Here is a 26,131-nt window from a genome sequence, read left to right as displayed (position 1 = left end):
TGTTCATCTTCACTTCACCTTCTTTGTCATGGGCGTCACAGCAATGGCTCTCGCTCCCTCCCTCCTTCTCGCTTCCTATCCCCCTCCCTCACTGTGGAGGGAAGCGGAGCGGCCCGACACCGGCTCACTGTTTACACGTGGAAGCAGAGCGGCCCGACACCGGCTCACTGTTTACACGTGGAGCGGCTCCATACAGGCTCAGCACTTACATGCGGAGCGGCTCGACACCGGCTTAGAGTTTACACATGAGGCAGTTTGAGCCTTGGGGCACCCCCCCACACAAACATCTTGCCGCTGCAGTCTAATGGCACTCAGCACGGCCCCCTGCGTGTTGGACAGAGACTGTGGCTTGCGCTTCCTGGCTGTGCTTGAACCAGGAGGGAGCTGCCTGCCCAGGGCAGGGACTGGCGGCATGGAGGAGGTCTTACCCTCCGCTGACACACATCTGGATCATTTCAAGAGGGAAACAAAAGAAATAACAAGAGCAAAACAGATGGAGGTATAAGCAAACAACTCCGGCTCGCTGTCAGCTACCCAGGCTTTTGCAGAAGGAAGTTTGTCAGGACATGGCTGCAAGTTTCGATCCAGGAAACACCTTTCACAAGGTTACTCAGTGAGAGAGAGAAAAAACCCCCACCACAATCCTTTGCCGTAATTTTACTAAGCAGCAGGAAGTGAGAGGCTGGGGGGGGGGTGCTGGCCTGGAATGGCAGGGGTCTGACTGTAGCCCCCACAATCCATGGAGCAACCACAAACAGAGGAGGAGAAGCAGCGCACGGCACGATGGGGAAGCTGGGGGAGTCTCGACTCCCCTCCAGCTGTAAGTCCCAGCTGTAATCCGCAGATTACAGGAACATGAGAGGAGCGCGCTGGGACCAGGCTGCAGTCACCACGCTGATAAGGGGCAGCCATTACAGGGGAACAGCAGAGGCACACCGGGTGTGAAATCCAGACAGGAAACTCCCCAACAAGAACCAAAAGGCTGCTCATGTTCTTATCTGGTACATCAAGATCTTCTGCGGTCCCTCTCTCCAGCAATGGGGCTTGCCAACCCTCAAAGCCGGCCTTAGTGTCACTTCTCGTCACGCCTTGGGTGACGAGAAATCTGTAAAAACTGCCTGAAGCGTGGGAGGCATTTTCCAACGGTCCTCCGGTGCTGCTTGAAACATCAGTGAGTATCAGAGAGCATGAATGGCCACACAGCGAGTCATGGGACAAAGAAAATGAGCAGAAGGTCCGATGAAGGTCACATCACACTGACTCCGCTAATTGGAGGCAAGAGAGAACGAGTTTGGTTTGACGTTCACACTGAACACTTTATTTATGGGCATAACAGCCAGATCCCACCTGGGGTTACCTTCAACCTCCAGCTGCAAACCCTCTTCCCCGAACATCCCAAGAAAGTGCTTAGATACAGAACCTACAATCTGCCAGACAGCACTTTATGATATTATTTAAATAGAAGTGTCCTTGAATGGTTAGAGAAGGCAGTCTCACCACAGTAGTTCTTGCACAGGTGGTAATGTGCAGGCATATCAGGACATTAGATGTGACTTCTGTGAACTGGAGAAGGTCCTGCACTATCAGAGGGCGGCCTGTAGACATTTCCAGACGCTCAACAGCAGAGTTTCCCAATCCGGCTCCCAGGGACCCACAGACAGGCCACACTTTTGCTCCAGTCTGGCAGCGGCTCGGAGGGAACAAAAACATGGACTGACTGTGGGTCCCTGGGGGCCGGACTGGAAAACACTGCTGCACAGCACTGATTCTCAACTGCTGGGCTGCGGGACCTTTTTCAGTGGGTCGCATCCTACTGCAAGTTTTACGGATTATACAAATCTCTTTCATTTGTAAAAATTTTGAAAAAAGTACATCCTGAGGCAGAACCAGTTCACAACCAGTTGCTCTACAGCAGACCGCTGTCGTTGCTGGGCAATGGAGATGGGACCTTACGGTACTAAAGCCATTCGGATATCATATCCCGCAGGCAGGGGCCGCCCCGTCCCAGCGGGGTCGCCCCGTCCTAACATTCCATCCACTCTCCTGCCTCCTCGCACAGTTACAGCCAGACCCTTCAGAGGACGACGCCTTCTGCCTGGCACACACACCATTTTGTTTCAAACTCTGGCAACGAAGCACCGGTCAAAGTTATAACCAGCAATCACAGACTATGGAAAGCCACGAAAATCTGGCTTTCCCATCTCATATGTGGCAGATTCCCACCTCTCACGCACCGCGTGACTGCGGCCGCTCCAACTTCTCTCATTCTCCGCTTTAATCCCAGAACATTTACATCAGTAACAGCAGAGTGACACATTCATGAGAAGCTGGCAGCCTCTGCAAACATCGCCCAGTTTCGCAACATTTAGAACACATCCTGTTCTATAAAATACAAGCGTCACCAGCTGATCCAGAAATGAGCTTCTGCTGACATGAGACAAAGACACTGGCATGGCTGGGTGAGGTTGAATGGTGTGGTCAGGATGTGTACAGGACGTTCACCTATAGAGAGGCTCCTCGCAAATTTGCCCAAGATGAGGTCGCAGCACTTTTTTGTGACGTACTACCGAGAGCTTTCTGTTCACATGACCCTGAGAGGCACTTGCTGGACCAGAACTACTCGGTCTAAGAAAAGGAAACTTCAGTCCTTTGCCCAGGATGAATCAGCGTACAGGAACGTGCAATTCCATTCAGCTTCTATCAGAGCTCCTCCAATCATTTCGGTGGCACCAGTCTGGATCACAAATCTCCATATATGACAGAACGTCAAAGGTGGGAAGTTTGTAAAGCGTTCATGGTTTCCTCTGCGCAAGACCTGACTAACTGTCGCAACTGCATCCCAGACTGATTTAGAGAAGCAAGCCAAGTAGTCCGAAGTCCTGTAGGAGCCCGATAAAAAGCGGCTCCCGATCGACGTGAAATGAAAGGTGGGTGGGGTCCTCATGAATGAGCTCACACTTTATCACCATCTCCTCCAGGGCCCCGACCTGAGGCGCACCTGCCAAGGTCAAAGGTCAACCAGAATGGCACTGCTGTTGGTAATGGCCAGCCTCCAATCCCATTACGAGAAGCCACTTACGGTGCCCAGCTAAAGGAAACAGCTGTGATCTCCTCACTTCCACAGACCTGCTCCCTCGACTGACCCAACAATGACATTTTTCTTTCTGCAGTTATCCTCAGACTTTGAGACTTAAGTATATACTATGGTGCCTACAGACTTAAGCCTCTCAATGGGCCATTCACAGAATCCACAGGGCTAGATCTTCCTGTACTGGCTCTCTCCTCACCCCCCCTTCCAAATGACATAGCTATGGTGACCGTGCATTCTCCCGTTTAGCTCCCCGCCTTTGGAACTCACTCCCTACTGCCATCCGTCTATCGACCTCTGTTTCAGATTTTAGAACCAAGCTAAAAACCTTTCTTTTTGCTAAGGCATTTAACCTTCCATATGCATAATGTGTAATCTGTTTTCTGTGTACTTTCTCAGTAAGCATCTCTGAGTTCTTGTAAAAGCACTATATAAATTAAAATTATTATTATTATATTATTACTACATACTTTGCTGAATGGAACCTCAGCACATCCCCTGAAACTGAACCATTAACCAAAAGGCCATCTTCTGACCTAGTAAGGAAGACCTGGAGCTCTGTGTGGTGGCTCAGTGAGATGAAGTACCTCAAGGGCGCCCAGAGAATGACCCCGCGTGGTACCTGGGATGCGCTCAGGCAGGTGGATCGAGAAGCGAGGTCCTCACTTCACACGGCCATCCTGCCATTTCTAGAGAGGCGGGTAATCCTATTCCACCATTCTGACACAAGAACTCTTCCCCTAATTAACTAAATTAACAGATCAACAGGACCAGCTGCCAAAACAAAAACAAAAAAAAACTGCAATTCTATTCTGCAACTTATGGGTCAGCGGAGTGTTTAATAACCACAATTCATTTTGGTTTCAAAGAAATTTAAGAGTTCATACAGTATGGATTAAGGAGATTAGTACATTTTATTGTTGGAATTCAAGGCTTGGCTAGTAGAAAAATAAATCCTCGTACAAAGAGAGCATGCGACAGTAATTACCACATCTACAGGCCAGGCCTGGAGAAGCCAGCCTTTCCAGTGAGCTCCTTCAGAAGCCAGCCTTTCCAGTGAGCTCCTTCAGAAGCCAGCCTTTCCAGTGAGCTGCTTCAGAAGCCAGCCTTTCCAGTGAGCTCCTTCAGAAGCCAGCCTTTCCAGTGAGCTCCTTTAGAAGCCAGCCTTTCCAGTGAGCTCCTTTAGAAGCTAGCCCTTCCAGTGAGCTCCTTCAGAAGCCAGCCTTTCCAGTGAGCTCCTTCAGAAGCCAGCCTTTCCAGTGAGCTCCTTCAGAAGCCAGCCTTTCCAGTGAGCTCCTTTAGAAGCTAGCCCTTCCAGTGAGCTCCTTTAGAAGCTAGCCCTTCCAGTGAGCTCCTTCAGAAGCCAGCCTTTCCAGTGAGCTCCTTCAAACAAGCTACTGATTTTAGGGGGATTTTGGTAGATTAGAATTCAGAATTTGGTGATCAGTGGTCATTGTTGATACAACACAGCACACAATAAGGAAATGTGTCCTCTGCATTTAATCCATATGTGACGTTGTGACATAGCGGGGGGCAGCTAATTTAGGGCCTGGGGAGCAGTGCTTGGGGGTGGTACCTTGCTCAGGGTACCTCAGTGGTGCCTTGCTGATTGGGGATTCAAACCTGCAATATTTACAAGTGCGCTTCCCTAACCATTAAGACACCACTGCGCACAGACACCATAAACCCAGAATATCCCACATTCCCAGTCACTGAATGACAAACCAGAGCCTCAGAGATTGACCGCTAACGGCTAATGCACAAACTCCCTGATGGATCACAGATCAAACTCCTGGTTCTCAGTTTCTAATGGACAGCAAAGTTTTATAATAGTGAGGCGTGAAGTCTTGGTGCGTTTCCATCCGTCAGAAGATGGTGCAGAATTTCTGGCTTGACGCGGAAATGCCAGAGTTATGCTAAAATGAAAAGCGGCAGAGTGAACGCTGGGCTCCTCTCCGGGGCGGTAACAGCTTGGTATTCACAAAGCACGACAAAGGAAAGTTTCATCTTTAGAAAAAAAAACCCCTAACCTTAGACCTGGGCGATATGACAAAAAAAATTCACGATATTTCTTTCTGTATTGACCGATATCGATAATTATCAATATTATAGTTTCACAATGCTGTTCCATGTAATAATGTAATAATCAAAATAATAATAAAAATAACCTTATTCTGGAATGAATAATGAATACATGGAAATAAACAATATTAGTAAACAAATACTTATTTTCCAAAAAAATTTACTCTTTACATACAAAATTTTTAAATTTCTGAGGTAGAAAAGTATCAAAACCAAACAAAAAACACTTAGTCAAAAAAAATGCCAAATCATGGTTAGATTCTTTTGTCTGGCGCTGCAAAACGTCACCACGCGTCGCCATGTCACATGGTACAAAATCCCCGCAAGAGCAAGACGACTTGAGACAGACCGTGCAGCACAAACTGGAACCGCCTCCGTGACGACACAACTTTGCCCTTATTGGCTGAAGATTTTAGTCACACGCATGATGTTTGTATCCCAGGAAGTTCCAATGCGTTATTGGCTATTTCTCCTGAAAAGCACGTAAAGCAGTGAGAACTGGTTTTCAGTTCATTTACCTGGTAAAATAAAGTTTAAATAAATTACATAAATGCTCTAACAGTACACGTTAGTGGTTTATTTAATGTTAGTTACTGTAATGCTGCGCTGCTTTATTTGTTTAATCGTCCAGTCTGAAGAAGGCTTTTAAGTAAGAATTGCATTGTACATGACAATAAAAACTTAGGATCCTTGAAATACATGTATTTGATCTTTTTCCTGGCAGCTATCATTTTACACAGAGCCACTGTACACAATAGTTTTATTCACTGCTAACAGTTTGTATCAGGAGTTGGTTATTGTAAAAGAAGTAATGTGCATGCAGGTGATATTTGTATAGATTTATCTACACCCTTCTGGCAGTGCTGCCATTGCAGTCAGGTGTCACAGACTACGAGGAGTAGAAGTTGTCCGACTTGGCCGCAGTCAGTTTATACTCCACCCCTGCAGCCGCCGGCAGATCTCGCTCCACGTCACGTCAGCTGCAGACAGACCTAAGCCCAAGTCGAACGCACCCATCTCTTCTTTAAGGCAGGATGGGCAAAATTACAACGTCGTCGGTGATTGGCTGTTGTGCTGGCGTTCAGTAAACCTCTGCTCGATAAGCCATCGAGCTGTCTGTCTCAGCGCATTCTCTAAAACGGAGCATACTTGTTTGATCGAGTTTTATAGTCTGTGTGTATCATCGTGATCGTCCTCATTTTCTATCGATAAAAAATCAGGTTCGGTTTATCGCCCAGCACTACCTAACCTACATTTGCGTAAAATCTCCCGTACAGCTACATTCTCGGCAATGCTACCCGGGGCTGAGGTGGGGAGGAAATATTTGAAAGTCTGCTTAAACATGAAACACTTCCATACAGCTGGACTGTAACCAGTGGAAAATTAATCATTTTGGGCAAACAAATGCGAGGGGAGAGCGGACGGGAAGGAGCGTGGCGCAGAGCTGCAAATCCCCGGAAGGCCAAACACGGAAAATTCAACATTCCTCCGGCTCTTTTCATTCCAAAAATTCTGACCTCACAAGGAAAAGACCTACTGACACCCTTTCCCCTCACCCATCCTTGCTCAGACCCACTCTTGTGGGGGAGGGAGGAATCCTTTTTCCAAATTTCCTCCCCCGGCCACACAGGTGGCACAGGTGGTCCTGTCAGGATCATTACTCAAACAGCCCCCGGCTCCCCCCAGCCCAACCTGCACACAAAAGCAGCCAGTCAGCCGCTCAGCAGGCAGGGGAGGGCCGTGCCGCCATCATTTCATTGGCACAGCCCCCTCCTCATGCTAACTTATAAACGCAGATTTAATATTGACCCATTTGGAAACACGTGTTCGCTCCGCGGCTGTCTGTGGCCATAAGTAATCAACGCTAACATAGACACGCATTAGCGCGATGCTAAAACACCTCTACAGAAACACCGGAAAGTGGCGTGGGCCAGTAACCCAGTACTCATTCGAGTACTCACACAGAAGGGCACACCAGTAGGCAATTACACTGGTACTCATTACTATTACTTATGTCTCGCCCCTCCGATATATTTAATGAGATCTTACAAGCAGCAACGCCAAGTAACACTTTGTCATGATCTGGACTTCGGTGATGGCTGTATTAACAAGTTAATATTTATACCCTCCAGTAGGGAGCAAAAATGTGGATTGTCTGGCAGGGAGCGAAAAACGTGGACAGACTGGGGTGCCCGAGGACCAGGACGAAAAACACTGTTCTACACCTCCAGGCGTCTCTGGTCTCCAGGCCCCTCGGTTAAATGTCTTGGATTCCCCCCCCCCCCCCAAAAAAAAAAAAAAAAAAAACCTACCAAGCTGCCTTCCAGCTGGACAGAGCAATGAATATAACCACAGGACACAACGAACTCAAGCAAAAGACACAGACACACGCGCACACACACACACACACACACACGCGCGCATGAAGAACTGCTCAGTTCTGAGTTGATTTCAAAAATAATCACACCCCTAATTACCTTCCCAGAAACTTACAAAAACTGATCACTTAGCAAAGGCACCAAGTACGATTTTATTCAATTATGCGACAAATAATGTATTTAAAGGTATTAATTGCAAAACATGAGTCTCTGTGCTGGATGACACCCGATCCAACAGCAAGAAAATCTGCAAGGGAAGGTGGAAAAAGGAGAAAATTATTTCAAATTTAACAGAGAACTGAAGAAGCTGAAGAACATGCCGGCTCCACCAGAGCCACGTTCATTTGAGAAAAACTCTCACGTTTGGCGCAAGTTCACTGTGGAGCATTTAGGCCGTTATGGCAGATGTAAGGTTGCAAAGGGATGGAAAATTTCCAGAAACTTTGCAGAATATTTCCATTCCATGGGAAGATAAGCTGGGAAATTTTGGAAATACTACAAATTGGAAACTTTCCATGGGAATATATGGGAATTAACAGGAAAATTTCCAGAATTTTGCAACCTTAGGCAGATGCAATCTCGACAGCTGTCTAAAAACACGTCACGGGAGTTAGTTTCACATCTAATGGAGAGGAAACACCATTTCCCAGAAGATAACATGCAGAGCCTTCAAATGAAAACAGGCAAGGAACGGCTGTAAGGTAACATGAGGCATCGCCACCCCAGATAGTTCAGGTCCAGAAAGTAAAAATCCAGACCAAGATTTTGTTTTGACCAAGCACTTGAGCATAAAGAGTCACAGTCACAGAGTACTAAACTGGTTGGTTGAAACAAAATCATGGTCTGGATTTTTATTTTCTGGACCAGAACTATCCAAAACTCAGGGAAGTAAGATGAAATGGCCGATAAAGGTCCGACTGTCGGTGCCTTGAAGTGTTGCTCATCTGCAGGCCGAACCAGGGCCCCCCAATGGCAGGCGATGACCCACTTCGCCGCAACACTATACTTGACGTGATCGAAAGAGCCGGCATGCTCAGCGCCTGGCCTGCTATTCAGCAGTTCCCCCCGCCAATCGTCACAGAAACCGCAAGGTCCGGTTTCAAGGGCAGCGACATCCTGCAGGTTTATCCCCAAAATACAAAACAAAATACACAGAACTTCACTTTCCAAACATTCCCACAAACATACACACACAGAGAAATGAGTTCAGCACACATTCAGGAAGTATCAGCAGTAAACATGCATAAATCCCTGTGTTCACGGCAGCACAGTCATTTATTTACGACTGCATCAGAAATGAGAGGCGTGCTGAGGTTTGAGGAAACCCAGAGAGGGAGAGAGTCATGGCAAAAAGGCCGGCCATCGGGGGAGAGCCAGCACCAGGGTCAATAATGACCCCCTCAGACAGAACAGGTAGCATAATCAGCATTATAAAAGGGTGAGTACAGATATAAAAGTTGACTATTAAACTGACAGGACAGAACAGCGTAACGTGTAGGTGTGAATAAAGGCTGCTAACTTTTCCATTACACCACACCCTCTGATGTGCTCAATAGAGAGAGTAAGAGCAAGATTTCACAAATCAATCATTCTGCCTAAAATGCAGCAGCTGATCATTTCCAGAAAGGTGCACAATCACTCACATGACATTAAACTCAACAAGACACCGGCGGCCAAGTTCAAACTGGAATTATAAGCGTACTCTCTCCCGCTGGTTATACTGCGTGCACATTTCTGACCTGGGGGTGCTGTGTATTTAAAGACCTGCAACAAAAACACTGCGCACACCCCTCGAGCACAGCCACGAACCTTAAGGCTACATTTCAATGACACTGTCTGAAAGGGCTTCCTGACACTGGGCGGGACCTAAAATCCAAGCATGCTCATAGGACGAGTCATTCAAATTCCAGGTCCTGGTCCCTCCCCCCGTAAGCCGCACTCAGGGTCAGCCAGCCGGCCGGCCTCATTAACTACAGCAGGCCAGTGTAGCAGCCCCTGTCTCCAGAGTGTGGCACTGCGAGGTTGGACCCAGTCACGGGACAGCAGGGGACAAAGGCGTTCCTGTACTGCAGGCCGGCAGGTGCCAGTGGAAACCCAATTCGCAGTGCGTGGCACGGCCTCCGGGGCGGCACACAAAATAGTGGTATTGTTCGAGGCCGAGCGGCCCTCACTTTGTAGCGTGGAAGCACATCTGCTGTGCGAGGCGGAGCAAAGAGCGCGGACGGAAGTGCACACTAAGCGGGAGACCCCCCCCCCAGCAGACAACCTGTAACCAGGCAGAATGGGGACAGCCCCCAAACATAAGACCTGTGACTGGGCCCAGAACCATGCAGAGAGCGCCCCCCCCCCCCCAAAAAAAGGACCTATTACCCCCCCAATCCGGGGACCCATAACCTGCAGTGCTAGAAAACATAATCCACATGAGCATGTCCCCAAAAGCAGAGCCTGTCAGGCACATGGGCTGAGCACAACCCTCAGACATTAAAGGGTTAAAGACTGTCACCAGCGGTGCTGAAATGCACAGGTTTACCCAAGCTGAAGCACAGGGGCCTCCGCTAAATAAGGGCCTCAACTAACCTTGTTTAGTAAAATTTTATGACAACTTTTCCCGTCACCAATCAAATAGTAAGGGAGTTCAGACACTTCAACTAGGCACGGGGAGCCTGACCACACTGATGTGAAATCTCCTTTGCGGCTGTGCAGATATATTATTATTAAGTAAAAACCTTCTGCTTAAATAATGCGACTGACGTGTAAATTTCCAACTACCAAGATTTAAATTTAAATTGTTCGTCTAGTTTTAAAGAACTACAACCAACAAACGGCCACTCTGCATGTCGGGAGTTACGTTTCAATCCAGTCTGTTTACGTCTGCGCTGCACAAACCTCATAAACTGGAGGCATTCGATAAAGTCAGAGCGCAGCCTGTAAGGGAAACAGCAGAAGCAGGATGAAAGGTGAGAGGCAAGTCGGATCCCTGACCTCACAACTCGCAGCCCATTAGATGTAATTACATCTTGGGGCGATTCTCTGGGGCATACAGACCCCCCCCATCACAGCACGGCCCTGGACAGGACACCACCTGGGCCCCCCCAGCAGCCTGCAGCTGACTCCCAGGTGTGAGAGGTGAAGCACCATGCAGGGATCACACGCCGGCCACAAGCTAACTGCTCCACTCACAGCCATTAACGATCACTATCCGGTCCAGAGGCAAGTGCACCAAGTCCAAGGAAAAAAAACTGTCTACACACAGAGCACTTTTCATGCACTGTCTCTCTCTCTCTCTCTCTCTCTCACACACACACACACACACACACACACACACAGATCACTCTTCCCCCCTCTCTCTCTCTCACACACACAGATCACTCTTCCCCCCCTCTCACTCACACACACACACAGATCACTCTTCCCCCTCTCACTCACACAGATCACTCTTCCTCCCCTCTCTCTCTCACAGATCACTCTTCCCCCCCTCTCTCTCTCACACACCACTCTTCCCCCCCTCTCTCTCTCACACACACACACAGATCACTCTCCCCCCCTCTCTCTCACACACACAGATCACTCTTCCCCCCCTCTCTCTCACACACACACAGATCACTCTCCCCCCCCTCTCTCTCACACACACAGATCACTCTTCCCCCCTCTCTCTCTCACACACACAGATCACTCTTCCCCCCCCTCTCTCTCACACACACAGATCACTCTTCCCCCCCTCTCTCTCACACACACAGATCACTCTTCCCCCCCTCTCTCTCTCACACACAGATCACTCTCCCCCCCTCTCTCACACACACAGATCACTCTCCCCCCCTCACACACAGATCACTCCCCCCTCTCTCTCACACACAGATCACTCCCCCCCTCTCTCTCACACACAGATCACTCTCCCCCCTCTCTCTCTCACACACAGATCACTCTCCCCCCTCTCTCTCACACACACACAGATCACTCTCCCCCTCTCTCTCACACAGATCACTCTTTCCCCCCTCTCTCACACACAGATCACTCTTTCCCCCCTCTCTCACACACAGATCACTCTTTCCCCCCTCTCTCTCTCACACAGATCACTCTTTCCCCCCCTCTCTCTCTCACACACACACACACACAGATCACTCTTTCCCCCCCTCTCTCTCACACACACAGAGATCACTCTTTCCCCCCCCTCTCTCTCTCACACACACACAGATCACTCTTCCCCCCCTCTCTCTCTCACACACACACACAGATCACTCTTCCCCCCCCTCTCTCTCACACACACACACACAGATCACTCTTCCCCCCCTCTCTCTCTCTCACACACACACAGATCACTCTTCACCCCCCCCCCTCTCTCTCTCACACACACAGATCACTCTTCACCCCCCCCCCTCTCTCTCTCACACACACACACACACACACACACACACACAGAGCACTCTTTACGCGCATGCAGACACAGAACACTCGTCGTTCACAAACAGCGGGTGGCACAAACCCGCAGACAGTCAGGAAACTCAATCAAACTACCAGATCTTAACTTTAGTTGTACCGTAGCAGTAAAGACGGGTAAAGAGGGTCCGGATCCGCGCGGCATCGCGGCGTCCTGACACCCCCTCCCGTGGACCCCCCTGACCCGCCAGCGATCACCTTCAAACGCGACATTTTTAACAGCGGGGATCCGGAGGAGGAAGGGCCGTACGAGGATGCCGCAGATCAAGCGCTCCGCCGGCACGTCGGGCATGATACGCTACGTACCTGGGGGGAGGCGACACTCCGAAATGTCCCCTTCACCGGTAATTTCACACAGATCTTGGGGGTCCCTCCTCCCCGAAAAGAGACACGCTTCAAGTCTTCGTCAGCCCCGTCAGATGAGCCCGAAGGCGCCCATAGGCATGCGGAGTAGCGGGCCGGGGAAGCGAAGCGCTGACGGGGATCGGGGTGGCTGGCCCCCCGCTCGCTGCAGTCCGATCTCCGGGATTCAAGCCAAGCGAGCTGGGCGACACGAAACGGACGAAAACGGGGATTATGTCATGCCGCCGAACGGCGTCCTCTACGCGGCGACTAAAGGGCGGACAGTCCGCGACTCGGGACTCCCGCTGCCTGCGATAGGCTACCCGTCCGATGGAACGAACTGCAGCTCCGCGCTGCTCGGCGTCTAGCGCTGACTGCGGGGCTCCGAAGCGGCGGCATCGAGCGCCCTCCCCCTGCAGCCCGGACCCGGAAGGAGATGCCCCTCCGTGCCGCGTCACCGGGCCGGCGTGGCTAGGCTGGGCTGCACCCGGGACGGTGTCTTAAAACGGCGCAGGGCAACTTCTTTGTGGTTTCCACATTTATGTAATTTTTCATACAGCTTGAAGTGCTTTAAAGGTGCTAGTTAATATACCAGGAAACTGCTCGTGCTTCGCAAACTACATCCGTTTAACCATGTGCTCATATTTCAGTGTATTGGCACGCAGGGAAATTAGGCGTCCTTATACACTATGTATTATTAAAGAATTATTAAATAATTGATTATTAAATGAATACGGATGATGAATATAATATCCCATCGATGAAAATCAAAGTTAGCTTCAGAGGCCCCTAGGAGCTCTATAAAGAACAATATATAAAGATACAAAGAAAAAAAGATCTCTGTCGCAACGGGTTTTGGCGGGGGGCAGGGGGATGACATCAGGCCCCCTTGGGGGTCTCAGCTGGGCCTGGAGATGGAGGTCCAGGCCGGGGAGGATGGTTCACCTTAAGCACGCGCCTGGCTAATTAATTGATGCGTGATGGGGGAACAGCCCCTCAGCTCATTAAAATTCCATGATGTTCAGGTTTGCATTGCGCTAAAACGCTTTTTAATAAGCTGTCCCAGAGTCTGTTTACATCTGTTTTTTTTTTAATCAAATGAGATGTCTACTGTGGTCTCTCACCATATCCCATCTAACTTGTGACTGTTCAAGCCGTTCCGTCATCTTTAATCGCTTCATTTGTCATTATAATTAGGCTTTGGCTTCAGGAACTGACGTTAACTTGTTTTTGCTACATAATTACTAAGTAAATGATTGTGCTATTTACTGTGTAGATCAATGAGGGTCTGTTACTCTGCACTTTTCCCACAAGGTCTCTGGTCTCGTACCCCATGAAGGGGTGGCGTCCAAAGGTAGGCACGGGGCAGCGGTGGGGATGCGGCTGTCAAGGCCGTAGCAGCACAAACGGTGGGCTTGAAACAGGAGCCACGTTGCTTTGCGCTGCAGTTCCACTTGCTTGAAGTAATGTTGGTTATTGTTGTTGTTGTTGTTGTTGTTGTTGTCTAGTTTTTGAGTTTTGTTCAAAACCATAAAGCTCCCTTTAATATGATGTATGAATAATGCTGTTAATCAGGGGCAATTCTAGGATTTGACCCTGGGGGGGGGCTCAGCATTAAAGGAGATTGTGGGACAAACATTGAAATATTCACAAGACCACAATGTTCAATCTTTTCTGTCTGTCTCGGATAGAAGATTGTATAAAGATTGGTGCTAGAGACTTTGGTTTGGGTGAAACCAACAATCACAAAATGAAGGGGGAATCGGAGTTTGCTGAATGTTTACCGCTGTGCTGCATCTTCGGAGTCCGTTCTCGCTCAAAAGAGATTAGAAAATCCAAGAGGTTTCAGTGGATTTCAGAAAGAATGACATAACAGTTTTAAGAGGGGTGGAGAGGAAAGATGGGGCCTGAAGCCTCCCTAAATTGGGTCTAGCACTGCCTAATCTGTTGATGATGATGTTTAAGATCATCATCATCATCATCAAGGCGTTCCTCATATAAAGAGTGAATGACGCCATTTCTTCTCTGACCACAGTTAATCTAAAACGTCTTTCCTCAGACAGAAACTGTGACTTGATGCCACTAAAAGGATCCAGTCCCAGTAAATGTTGCAACTAAACAAATCCAAATTTCAGGTCCAGAAAGTAAAAATCCAGACCAAGCTTTTGTTTCAACCAACCTGTTGTGTATAAAGAGTGTAAGTCACAAAGTATAGGGGTGGCACAGTATTGCGGTTGCTGGCACTACTGCTTTACATGGCTGGAGCCAGGGTTCGAGTCTCTGCCATGGCTCTCTGTGTCAGTTTGCATGTTCTGCCTGTGTCGTTGTTGGGTTTCCTCTGGTTACTCTAGTTCCCCCCCCCCCCTACAGCCCAAAAACATGCTGAGACTGATTGGAGTTACCAAGAGGCCCATAGGTGTGTGAGTGTAGCCCTGTGATGGGTTGGTGCCCCATACTGGTTTGTTCCCCCCCTTGCACTGATAGATTCCGGACCCCCCTCAACCCTGCATAGGATTAGTGCTTTCAGAAAATGGATGGCGTCACAGAGAACTCAACTGGATGGTTGATACAAGATCTTGGTCTGGATTTTTACTTTGGACTTGAATTTTCCACCCCTGGTGATTTTAAAGGATTCATTCACAGTTCGCAATTTTCAATGCCTGAGCACCTCCTCTTAGGATCCTACGAGGGCTTTAGTTATGTCTCTCTGGCCAGCAGTGAGGAGATCAGATTCTCAGGTTTGCCGTTCAGTCAACTTCTGACTTTGAGCCAGCACTCGAACAGAAGAGGCACTTAACCGTCAAAGCACATTAGTCAGAGCTACGCAGAGCACAGGCGTAGCAGAGGAAGGCTAGGGTTACCCATGGGTAATACCTGGACCCATTTCCGAAGAATACAACACAGAAGATAGAATCTTGCACTTTAATAGTCTTTCTCTGTATGAAATGAATGGGATCAGATATCATAGTCAGATCTCGGAGCAAGAAGGAAAACTAACAAAGGGGTCAGTATCAGGCCAGTCTTCTGAAGCTGAAGTGAACAGAGACATTTTCTTTGTCTTTCTCCACAATGTGGAGTCTCAACTACTTTGGAAATATGCCAATTGACTCTTTGTTCTCACAAATTATTCCTGAACACATACAGCTGTCAGTCTTCCAAAAATTTTAACAAGTGCACAAATTTTACTTTTTTTTGTTCTGCAGATACATGACATTCCAAGTTTCAAAATTATTCATTTCAAATACTGATGGCATACTGGTCATCCTACTGGATAGAGTAAGGAATGACCAACCCAAAAGTAGGGTGATAAATCTCTGTAATGAATGTCAATGCCTGGAATTTATCCCAGTTTAAGAACATTATCAATATTGACTGGGAGACCACAGAGGGTGGAGTGAAAACCCCCCAACTGTGAAAAACAGCATGACTTCAGCACATCATGGTAAACAAGAGTCTCCTTCACCTGACAGAAACGATTGACTGGGACCTGACAGGAGATCAGGAGGCTATTGATCTATTAGTTTAAATTACAGAAGCACAGTTCATTGTATTATGAACTACTGGACACCAAAAGATATATACCATGATTGGCAAATCGGTCTCGCTCAGAGTGTCCAGTTTTTAATTTTAAGTTTAACTTTTAAGGCTATAAAAGTTCATATTTTATACCTTAAGGATATTTCACAAAGATACATGGTACCTCTGTAACATTTAACCGTTAAGGGTCAGAGACTTTCTTTATGTGCCTGGACATGTGTCCAAAAATGAGGAGTCGTCCCCCAAAAAAATCCTGCCCTGGGACCCATTATAAGAAGCTCACGCCATTGCTTCAGAAGAAGAAAACGTGAAATAACTTCTAAATCCTCAAAAGATTTCTGATGGGAGAATGGAGTAGCTCTGAGTTCTGCAGCCAAGATCAATTCTTAGTGTAGCTAGATTGTATCTAAAGGGACCCAGCAAGTGCAAAAGCCAGTGCTGAGTTTTGTCAGTGGTGGCATGAATCATGCAGAGTGATGGGCGTGTGGCCCCTGTCAGCCAGACCTGGGCTTACAAAGCCAAGGGGCACAGAGCAGCCTCAGAGTAATAATGAGCACCGTTAGCTGGAAGCCAATCAGCCCATGACTGTAACATTGTTGCAGGTAGCGACGTGAGAAACGGGGGAGGTGGGGGGTTGTACCTCCCGATATGTGATTGAGCTCATTTGTCCCCCCAAAAAATAGATATTTGCATTTAAATTATTAAGTTGTGCCGCCCCCAATATCAAACTTTCTCCTATGCCCTCCTTTGAACGTTGTAGTTCAGTGAAAAGTCATCATCTCCCACGCAGCTGCAAGAAAAGTGTCCATTTGTCCGCTTTCATTCCAGCGCTCGCCACTCGCAGGTGGTTTGCTGCTCTGCCTGATGGTGAGACGCCCGTCTTACGTTTCACTCCACAGTGAGTCGCTACGACCAGATGCTTCAGTGAAAATGGCTACAGAGATTTTTTGTTGTAATAATTATGTTGTCTCTTTATCTGCTGCTGATGTACTTCAAAAAGCACATGAGCAAAATACATCACTCATCCATTTACTTTGGTGCCTATTAAGGACTCAAGAAAAAATTAATTTCTTAAGAAAATCACACACACTCTCTCTCTCTCACACACACACACACTCTCTCACACACACACACACACACACACACACACGTATGCAGGTATGCATACTGTGAAGCAGATTGTCCGTACGCCTCCAGAGCTTTGCAAATTAATTGCCTCTGAGGCTCTTGGGCAGGAATGCTGCTCACTGTTAATTAGTCATCCTTCGTAGGCATGGAGGGAAATGGCAGCGGCTTCTGTGAAAGTCATTAAAGCAAAGCTCCAGTACCAGGGGCAAGATACAGCAGCTGCACATAAGTACAATTGGGGATAATCATACACTCACTCACATAAATGTGGCGTCTATATTATATATGCAAATGTACGGAGGTGTGCAGAAGTCTTAGGCAGCCAAACAAAATTCTACCAAAATTATGTAAAACTATGATTTTATGTCTGTAGAGGTGTGTTAGCTTAGCCATTTCAAAAGCTGTCCACAAGTCACCCTTGCATATTGCCATGAAATGTGTGTGTTGAGCTCACCCACTCGCATACCATGTTGGGGTAAACAATGCTCCATGAAGTTAATTTGCTAATTAAAACAATTAATTATATGAGCTGTTGATAAAATGAACAAAATTTAACAAATACATAAAAGGTGCTCTCAAGGTGCTCTTCTTTTAAACATACAACAATGTATCAGTAACACTTTGGAGAACATAAGAAATTCTTAGTTCTTTTATTTTGCATTTCTACTTATTTGTATATATTGTAATGTTTGCCAGCAAATATACACTTGTGCACATATAAATAGTTCTGAACACTATTCTCTTCGGCTGCCTGAGACTTTTGCACAGTACTGTATGTCTTTATACACTAAAATAGAGAAAATTGAAGGGTGGGTCTTGCAGTGCCTATGACACGACTGCACACACAATTATATACCTCTTTATGTTCCCTCAATGTTCTTATGTTGCACTTCTGAACGTTGAATAGTCTTATTAGGTTCTAGCTCTATTAGAAGTTATTTTGTAGCTCTTCCTCCAGTCCTGCTCACTCTGTACCTGGGAATCTGTACTTAAAATTCTTTTAAAGCTGTCCTTGGAAGATGCCCATCACGTAATTCATAATGTCACCTAGACGTGTGGCTGTTACTGGACAAAATGTCGCCTTTACATTATGTCATTTTATAATTTTACATATTCAAGGACCCCTGTAAATTGCTGGGCTCCCTGAATGCCCTTACTGCACCCCTGTATGTGCGCGTGCGTGTGTGTGTGTGTAGGTGTGCATATGTCAGTGAATGGTGTGTCAGTGTGTCCTGTGATGGGCTGGCGCCCCATCCTGGGTTGCTCCCTGTCTTGCGCCGGTAGCCTCTGGGATAGGCTTTGGACACCCACAACCCTGAATAGGACAAATGGTTACAGAAAATGGATGGATGGATGGATAGATGGGTGGATGGATGGACGATACCAACTCATTTCTCTTTCAAATGTAGCCAGTGAATTGATAGTGGAGTAAAAGAGGTTTCATATAAAATATTAGAGAGAATATATCCTGTGAAATGTGTTCGAAAGGTTTAAGTTAAATATCTATTATTCCTGCACTTTCTGTGGACTTGGCTAAGAAACAATTTTCAGTTTTTCAATGTATGTATACTGAGATATTTTGGAATGATGTACAGAACTTCTTGTCTAGGGAAGCCGGTCAAACATCTGTCCATCAACAGATGCTGTCTGGTAGTGATATCTTAATTTATTATGACAACAATACTTTGAAGAAAAATGCAATTTTCTTGGTGCAACTTATTATACCTTTTGGTTAATTCCATATAGACCTACTTCTTTTCTTATTTTGTATAATTGGTCTGTGCAACCATTATATGTCATCCCTGCTGTGCGTTGTATTGAATCTGTTCTGATTCACATTTCTTGCCAAACCGTGGCTGAGTGTTTCCTCTTTTTTGTGCGTATACTTGCATGTTAATTAAAAAAAGGGGAGACTGCAATGCTGAGACATGACATCACGTCCGGTCCAATTCACTTCCGGGTTATGCGGAAGTCGTGGAACCTACGGATCCGTTGTTTCATTATTTCTTATTCTTAGGTATCCTTAAGAGCTGACCTAATGGCTTCCTCTTCCTCCTCCTCGGGAGCAGCAGTTGCCGAGATTACGGCCTCCCCGGTTTCCAGCGGTAAAATCACGGCGTCCGCTTCCCAGTCCCGGGCGAAGAAGCGACCGGCCAGCCCCGCTGTCGGTCCCTGCCAAGGCGCGGGCAGCAGCGGGAACAGCAGTAAGAAGAAGAAGCTGAGCTTCACCCCCTCTGGCCCCCAGGGGCAGGTACGCTCGCCGATCCCTGTGCTCATTAAACCCAGGTATATGTCGTGGCTCCGGCTATATCTCCCGCTAAACCTAAGCAGCGATGCCAGCGCATCTACATCGCTTACCCTCCCGGCGGTTCCGCTGTCTGAGCTCTTTGAGGGCACGCTGTACTCCCACATTTCACAGCACTAATTTTCCGATCCTTAAACTTTTCTGATTACTTACATAAGCTGTAGAATGACTTTAATTGTGCGGACGGGGTGCCTACCCAGGCTTTCTGCTGTATCTGCCCTCTAGGCTCCGTCCCTCGATTCTCCTGTCGACCCAAAGGCCGCCGCCCCCTCCGATCAGGCGGCAGTGGAGTCCTGCGTTGCTGCCAAACCACAGCCCTTTAAGGATCCCAGTTTCGTGGTAAGACTTAACATGGCTCACGTCAGTGAACTTGGTTTAATGAAGATTTTCTGTAAGTCAGCATGGTGTGGTCAGGGTAGACCAGGCAGCTAGTGGCCGATGACATGTACTTCAAACAAGAGCTCACTGGTCCATGGATAAGGCTCTGTTTTGTGCCCGTGAGCGAAGTACTTGCTGTCGGTTTCATTCCTCTCCTCGGTGTGCAGCACTCCGGGATTGGTGGGGCGGCTGCGGGCAAGAAAAACCGCACGTGGAAGAACCTGAAGCAGATCCTGGCTGCAGAGAAGGCCCTACCATGGCAGCTGAACGACCCCAACTGTGAGTTTGGTGCTGTTCACCTCCCCCGCAGCACTGAATTAGAATTCAGTGATCAGTAGTCATTGTTGACACACCACAGTGCACAACAACAAAATGTGTCCTCTATGTTTAACCCATATGCGACGTCGTGGCATAGCAGGGGGCAGCTAATTCAGCGCCTGGGGAGCAGTGCTTGGGGGCGGGACCTTGCTCAGTGGTGCCTTGCTGGTCGGGGATTCAAACCTGCGATCTTTCAATCACAAGTGCGCTTCCCTGACCATTAAGCCACCACTGCCCTAAGAAGGAAAGGCAGCTTCAGGCCACTAGGGGTCCCCACTACAGTACAGATGGCTGATCTCCGTGTCTCGTCTGACATGCTCACCTACCTCAGGAATAACGCTAAATCTGTGTGATGTGACACATCATTAAAAATAAGTTTTATTATTATGGGTTTGTGTTCTGTTCTGTGTCACTGAGATGTGACCATTAACCTGCAGTCTATGTTTGCTCTTGCCAAAATGTCTATGATGTGTTTGAGCAAAGTCATGATGGTTAGTCACTCAGAACTAGGAAGTATCCTTTTTACTGAAATTCCAAAACAAGTCTAAAAAATACTTAATTAACCAATACACAATATTTTGAGTGTTTGTGTTCCGTGCTTCAATACCTGTTTGTATAATTAAACCACCTTCATAATCACAGTAGAACTTCTAATACTTCAGTTGGGTTAGTACTGCTCAGGAAAGCAGTTTTTGACTTAATTATTACCTAGAAAACTAGTTCCTTTAACACGGTCAGGTGTGTTACTGAGATTGTCAGAGTGCAGTGAGATAAAACACTTTCATTATCATCACCATTGTCCTTAGGGTGTCGTTGTGTGTCGTAACCTTTCGCTGGCTTCTGTCATCGTCTCAATTCACAGATTACAACATTGATGCCCCTCCTTCTCTGAAACCAGCCAAGAAGTACTCTGACATCTCTGGGCTTCCGGTGAGACTCTTCTGGGATGACCAGTCCATTTATTGTTTCAGCAGACTCTGCCATTGAAAATTTCAGATTATTTGTGCAATGCATGAATGTATTGGTGCATCAGCAGTGATGGAATGACTGCTCTCCCAGTCCATAACCTCTGCTGTCCATCTTCTGTACCCCCTGCACTCTTCTGTACCCCCTGCACCTGCTCTCTGACTTTTTGCTTTGTGGCTCGTTTGGTTTCTCAGCACTAATCAGAAATAAGTTGAGAGCCCCAAATAGGATATTTCTAGATTTTTGTACAATATTTTGTAGTAACATCCAGCATTTCCAGCATCTCTTCATCTTCCAGCCGCTTATCCCAGTGTGGGGATAAACTTACTGTAATGTTTATAACACTGCTCTGTATGGTTAAGCTAAAAAGTGTTTGTAAATAACGCCCCCCTCCTCCACTTCACACGCACATGCTGATGTGACTCCGTTTGCCCCCCCAGGCCAGCTACACGGACCCCCAGACGAAGCTGCGCTTCGCTTCCAGTGAGGAGTTCTCCTATATCCGCCTGCTGCCCTCGGACGTGGTGACGGGCTACCTGGCTCTCCGCAAGGCCTCCTGCGCGGTGCCCTGAGGGTCCCGCCTCCTCCTGCGCGATGCCCTGAGGGTCCCGCCGCCTCCTGCGCGGTGCCCTGAGGGTCCCGCCTCCTCCTGCGCGGTGCCCTGAGGGTCCCGCCTCCTCCTGCGCGGTGCCCTGAGGGTCCCGCCGCCTCCTGCGCGGTGCCCTGAGGGTCCCGCCGCCTCCTGCGCGGTGCCCTGAGGGTCCCGCCGCCTCCTGCGCGGTGCCCTGAGGGTCCCGCCTCCTGCATGTGGCTCACTGGGCTTCGGGGACCTGCCACTGCCCCATGTGACTCATCCAGCCTGATACCCAGCGTGCTGATGCCATTCTACCCCTTAGAGGCAGCGGGTTTGTGGACGATTTGGACGGATGACATCAGTAGGAGAAGAGCTGTTTTGTTATCTCACGGACCTGTGAGAGAAAGCCCTCCTTTCAAGTAAATGCACAATGTTCTGTTCTCCTGGCATTTAGAAGCTGAAGAATTGGGTTTGTGAGCTAATTGCAATACTAGTTCCGTTATTACCAGCCAGAGTCTCGTTCACGGAAATGTATTACCCATTTCTGGTGTAAATTTTATCCCCCCCCTGTACATTTGGGGAGCACTGGAGGACATGGTGTGTACAGACATAGTGAAACCCCTCCCTCCCGTTCAGGTTTCACCAAAGACCAGCATCTCCTGTAAACTTACCAACCTGTTTTAGTGAGAGAGGAAAGCAATGCAGTGGCTGCCCCACCTGGTTAATGACCTTGCTGGTCGTCAGCATGTCCTATGCGCATCTTCTGTGAAGATCAGGCGACTTTGTTAATCTGCTCTTAAATACATTTTAATGGATTATACTGGGTGTCTGTGTTTTGTCGCTCTTTTCCTCGCTTCCTTTGCTTGTCAGAGTAGCGCATTCGGAGGAGTGTCAGAGCCCATTTATTCTTTAATTCCTCCTCCTCCTCCTCCTCCTCCTCCATGTGTCTCCCCAGCAGCGTCTAGTGAAGAGCTCTTCCTCCCCTTCAGCTGCCCAAAGCCAGCAGGCTTCCCCTTGTTGCTTCATCAGATCACAGGAACGCGATGCTGGTGTTTTGGCGGCGTCTCTGGGTGGCGCCTCGACCTGCCGTTAATGAATAGGCTGTCTGCTGGGGTCTGTGACTGACTGATGCTCCTTCCCTAGCTCAGTGGTTAGAGCACTGATCTTGTAAACCAGGGGTCGCGAGTTCAATCCTCACTGGGGCCTGTAGTTTATGCTTCTGGACAGTAACTTTTAACCTGCAGAGTTACCCAGCAAGTCTGGCTGGTGGCTGGTGATCCTGCACGTCTTTCTGCCCCCCATGACCTCTGCTTTTCTTCAGGGTCACATTGCGCTATGTATCGATCGCCTGTCTGCCAGCGTGATGCAGTCATGGGACTGTGAGACATGCAGGCAGTTCATACACAAAGGAGGATTCACGTCTTCTCCTCACACTGTGAAGATATGAGTTGTTTCCCACATAATTGTGCCTTTCTGACATCTGAACTCGCTTTTCTGGCCCCCCTTTAATTCCGGGGGTATTGATGTAGGACGACCAACCCCCCCCCCCCCCCCGAGTCCACAGTGGAACGATTATTGTGCCGTAATGCAAACAGAAATGAGGTGACCAAGCGCTGTCCTACACGAGTGTGAAGCTCCATGGCTTGCAGAACACAGGGGGATGGACGCAGGCGGCTGCAGCCGAAAGCACGCATGCTTTTCTCTTGCAGGTTTTCTAGCCTGCAGAAATGACAGTATGATATGACGGTGTTTATTATGACAGCCCGATGCCTCAGAACATCTAGTGCTGGAGCAGTCAGCTTTCAGGGAAAGGGTTCCATCTAGTGCTGGAGCAGTCAGCTTTCAGGGAAAGGGTTCCATCTAGTGCTGGAGCAGTCCGCTTTCAGGGAAAGGGTTCCATCTAGTGCTGGAGCAGTCAGCTTTCAGGGAAAGGGTTCCATCTAGTGGTGAGAATAGGGGATGCTGCCTGTGGGTTTTCCTTTAAAAAATGGATTCTGGCTCAGTCTCTTCAACTTTAGCTTTCATTTGGGACTACATGCTCATTTTAAAGCAAATGAATCTGTTACAGAATCTTTCTACTGAGCAAAACAACTGGAATCATAGAGGAAAAAAAACTCAAGTCAAAAATAGTCCATTGTAAGAGACACATGGCATCTGGTTGTTGGAAAGTTAAGGTGCAGCTGCATGGCTATAAGGCCTCACTGAGGATTCAACCGACGGCTGCTTTTCAAGGCTGGTTCTTGAACCACTGAGCTGCGGGGCCTGCCTGAGCTGCGGGGCCTGCCTGAGCTGCGGGGTCTGCCTGAGCTGCGGGGCCTGCCTGACTTACGTTGTTAGGTGATTTAAGGTCTGTGCCCTGCCCTCTGGACACAAAGGCACTGCAGCAGAGGTGACAGGTAGGTGGCTCACAGCATCAGAATTCATATATAGGACCACACTGAGATCTCAGAGTTCCTGCTCTGAGTGAACCTGCGCAGCCCTAAGGTGTCACAGCGTAAAATACGAAGTATATGTATAAGAAACAGACACTGGAACCCTGTGCTGGATAAAACGGTGGAAGATCGATGGATGGATGGATATTTTCTATACCTGTCTTGCATATTGAATTTCTTTCTATTTCTGCTTCCTGTGATGAATTTCATCCCAAATATGGGGTCCAGCTAAGCCAGATGCTGTGGTCTCTAACCAGGGTATCACCATGGACTCCTAACATCTCATTGGGGTGCTGGGTATCTCTGCAGGTCAAAAGTTACTGTCCAAAAGCATAAATCACAGGCCCCAGCGAGAATTGAACTCGCGACCCCTGGTTTACAAGACCAGTGCTCTAACCACTGAGCTATGGAGCCTCCGGTACAACCTGTTGGACTGTCAGGTTAGTTAAAGTGTGTACCCAGCCCTCTGAAAACAATGACTGCACCTTATGCAATAGGTAGGTGACTGAAAACGTCGCCCTGTGAGATCCATGTTTTCAGCTGAAATCCTCACAAGGGATTTTCAGGAAGCAAGAATTAGCCTAAAATGGAGTCTGTTGTCTCCACCCCTTGGCACAGCTGTGTGAAGAACTTTGGAGGCTTTAGAGGTAACAAACAACCTCCAACAAGGACTGACCTCACAACACTGACACAGAGGACCACTTCAACAACTACTGAGCTGTAGAGCCTCTCAGACACAAGGGAAGACCCAAGAGGTGCCAAGAGGACAGCCGTCTGCTTTGGCATCCCAGAAGCCAGGGGTTATAGGTCCTGCTGAAGGACCTGCAGATGTGCCAAGGCTGGGATGAAACCAGCAACCTTCTGATGACAGATACAGAGGCTTAGCCCACTGAGCTACATGCTGCACTTACAAAGACACCCTCCTGAAAAGGGGCACCACACCAAACACAGCTGCCAAAAGAACCCAATCACAGTGTAAAGAATGCAGTCAGGAAAATATCTTCAGTGGCATTTAACCAATCATTCAGTTCCCTCATATATTTGTGTAAATGGAAATTGTGTTAGAAGGAACTATATATACAAACATATGTGAGATAAAGCATAAGTCTGGGATTAGATCCGAATGACAATGTCAGTGAATGATTTACATAGATTATTTCCATTGATTAGGCTTTTTCCTCTGGCCTCTGATCAGTTTCACCACATTAAATGACTCCATTTGACCCTTATAGTTCTTATTTTCCCCATTTTTAATGTGTTTTTAGATTTATACCCGTCCCTCATGTTGAATATGTGATTCATATCTCCTGACTGGCAGCATCATTATCTCATTCTGTTATTCAGAATATGTCATTTATTTGTGCGCTGTTTGCTTTTTAATCTGTTTGCACTACATTTGCCGTGTTTGCACCATATGTACCTTGTCTGTTTGGCACTGCATGCTCGTCTGTTTGGCACTGCATGCTCGTCTGTTTGGCACTGCATGCTCGTCTGTTTGGCACTGCATGCTCGTCTGTGTGTGCACTGCTGTATGCACCAGAATCTTAATCTCAATTTAACAGAGTTGGCAAGATTGATAGGAATTTATAGTATTGGATTAACAGGGTCCAAGTCAGGGGTGGGCAATCTTATCCGCCGGTGTGTATGCAGGTTTTTGGCATAACTTGTAGGTCAGCTGTTCAAACCCAGGTGTGAGGACTCTTCAGCCAATTAGTCCTCTAATTAGTGAGTTTCAGTGAAAACCCGCATACAGACCAGCCGTTTGCGGATAAAATTGCCCACCCCTGGTCTAAGTAAATCAGGACACCATCAAGGCTCCCAAACATCAAACTGAGGGGGGGGGTTACTCTCCAGGTGAAAAGTATCAGCCACAGGCCCCAGCGAGAATTGAACTCACGACCCCTGGTTTACAAGACCAGTGCTCTAACCACTGAGCTATGGAGCCTCAGGTACAACCTGTTGGACTGTCAGGTTAGTTAAAGTGTGTACCCAGCCCTCTGAAAACAATGACTGCACCTTGTGCAATAGGTAGGTGACTGAAAACGTCGCCCTGTGGGATCCATGTTTTACACAGTACACACTGTAAACACACACTTCCTGAGAGGCACCACACCCAAGACGGGAGGTGAAAGAAAGGAACAGGTGAGAATATAAAGACTTTAGTGAGTA

General features: G+C 47.8%; 2 protein-coding genes and 2 non-coding genes across 6 annotated transcripts in view; 1 reads left to right on the top strand and 3 right to left on the bottom strand.

Moving 5' to 3' along the window:
• The window catches only part of galnt1 (UDP-N-acetyl-alpha-D-galactosamine:polypeptide N-acetylgalactosaminyltransferase 1), an 87,447-nt gene extending 74,685 nt beyond the window's left edge, over positions 1 to 12,762 (bottom strand). For both annotated transcript variants that reach the window (XM_023825683.2, XM_072716940.1), the window contains exon 1: positions 12,289 to 12,762. The gene's annotated coding sequence lies outside the window, so the exon portion shown is untranslated. The remainder of the gene's footprint in view (positions 1 to 12,288) is intronic.
• Positions 12,763 to 18,928: 6,166 nt separating this feature from the next.
• Positions 18,929 to 22,350, top strand: ino80c (INO80 complex subunit C). Of its 2 annotated transcripts, XM_072716938.1 has the most exons (6): positions 18,929 to 19,240; positions 19,520 to 19,633; positions 19,840 to 19,951; positions 20,853 to 20,920; positions 21,397 to 21,537; positions 21,572 to 22,350. In XM_072716938.1, the coding sequence occupies exons 1-5, from the start codon at positions 19,028 to 19,030 to the stop codon at positions 21,526 to 21,528; spliced, it is 639 nt and encodes a 212-aa protein (XP_072573039.1). In that variant the 5' UTR covers positions 18,929 to 19,027; the 3' UTR covers positions 21,529 to 21,537; positions 21,572 to 22,350. The 2 variants fall into 2 exon arrangements, with proteins under 2 accessions (XP_072573039.1, XP_023681453.2); XM_023825685.2 differs by having other exon boundaries at positions 21,397 to 22,350.
• A 1,953-nt stretch (positions 22,351 to 24,303) lies between these two features.
• On the bottom strand, positions 24,304 to 24,376 carry trnat-ugu (transfer RNA threonine (anticodon UGU)). The gene has a single exon. It is a non-coding gene; the product is annotated as a tRNA-Thr (tRNA).
• A 1,458-nt stretch (positions 24,377 to 25,834) lies between these two features.
• On the bottom strand, positions 25,835 to 25,907 carry trnat-ugu (transfer RNA threonine (anticodon UGU)). Its single transcript has one exon. It is a non-coding gene; the product is annotated as a tRNA-Thr (tRNA).
• Between the last annotated feature and the right edge of the window lie 224 nt (positions 25,908 to 26,131).

Source organism: Paramormyrops kingsleyae, chromosome 9 (assembly GCF_048594095.1).
Source record: "Paramormyrops kingsleyae isolate MSU_618 chromosome 9, PKINGS_0.4, whole genome shotgun sequence".
Taxonomy (NCBI): Eukaryota; Metazoa; Chordata; class Actinopteri; order Osteoglossiformes; family Mormyridae; genus Paramormyrops; species Paramormyrops kingsleyae.
The sequence above is the reverse complement of the archived record's forward strand: the minus strand, read 5'-3'. Positions and strand labels throughout refer to the sequence as shown.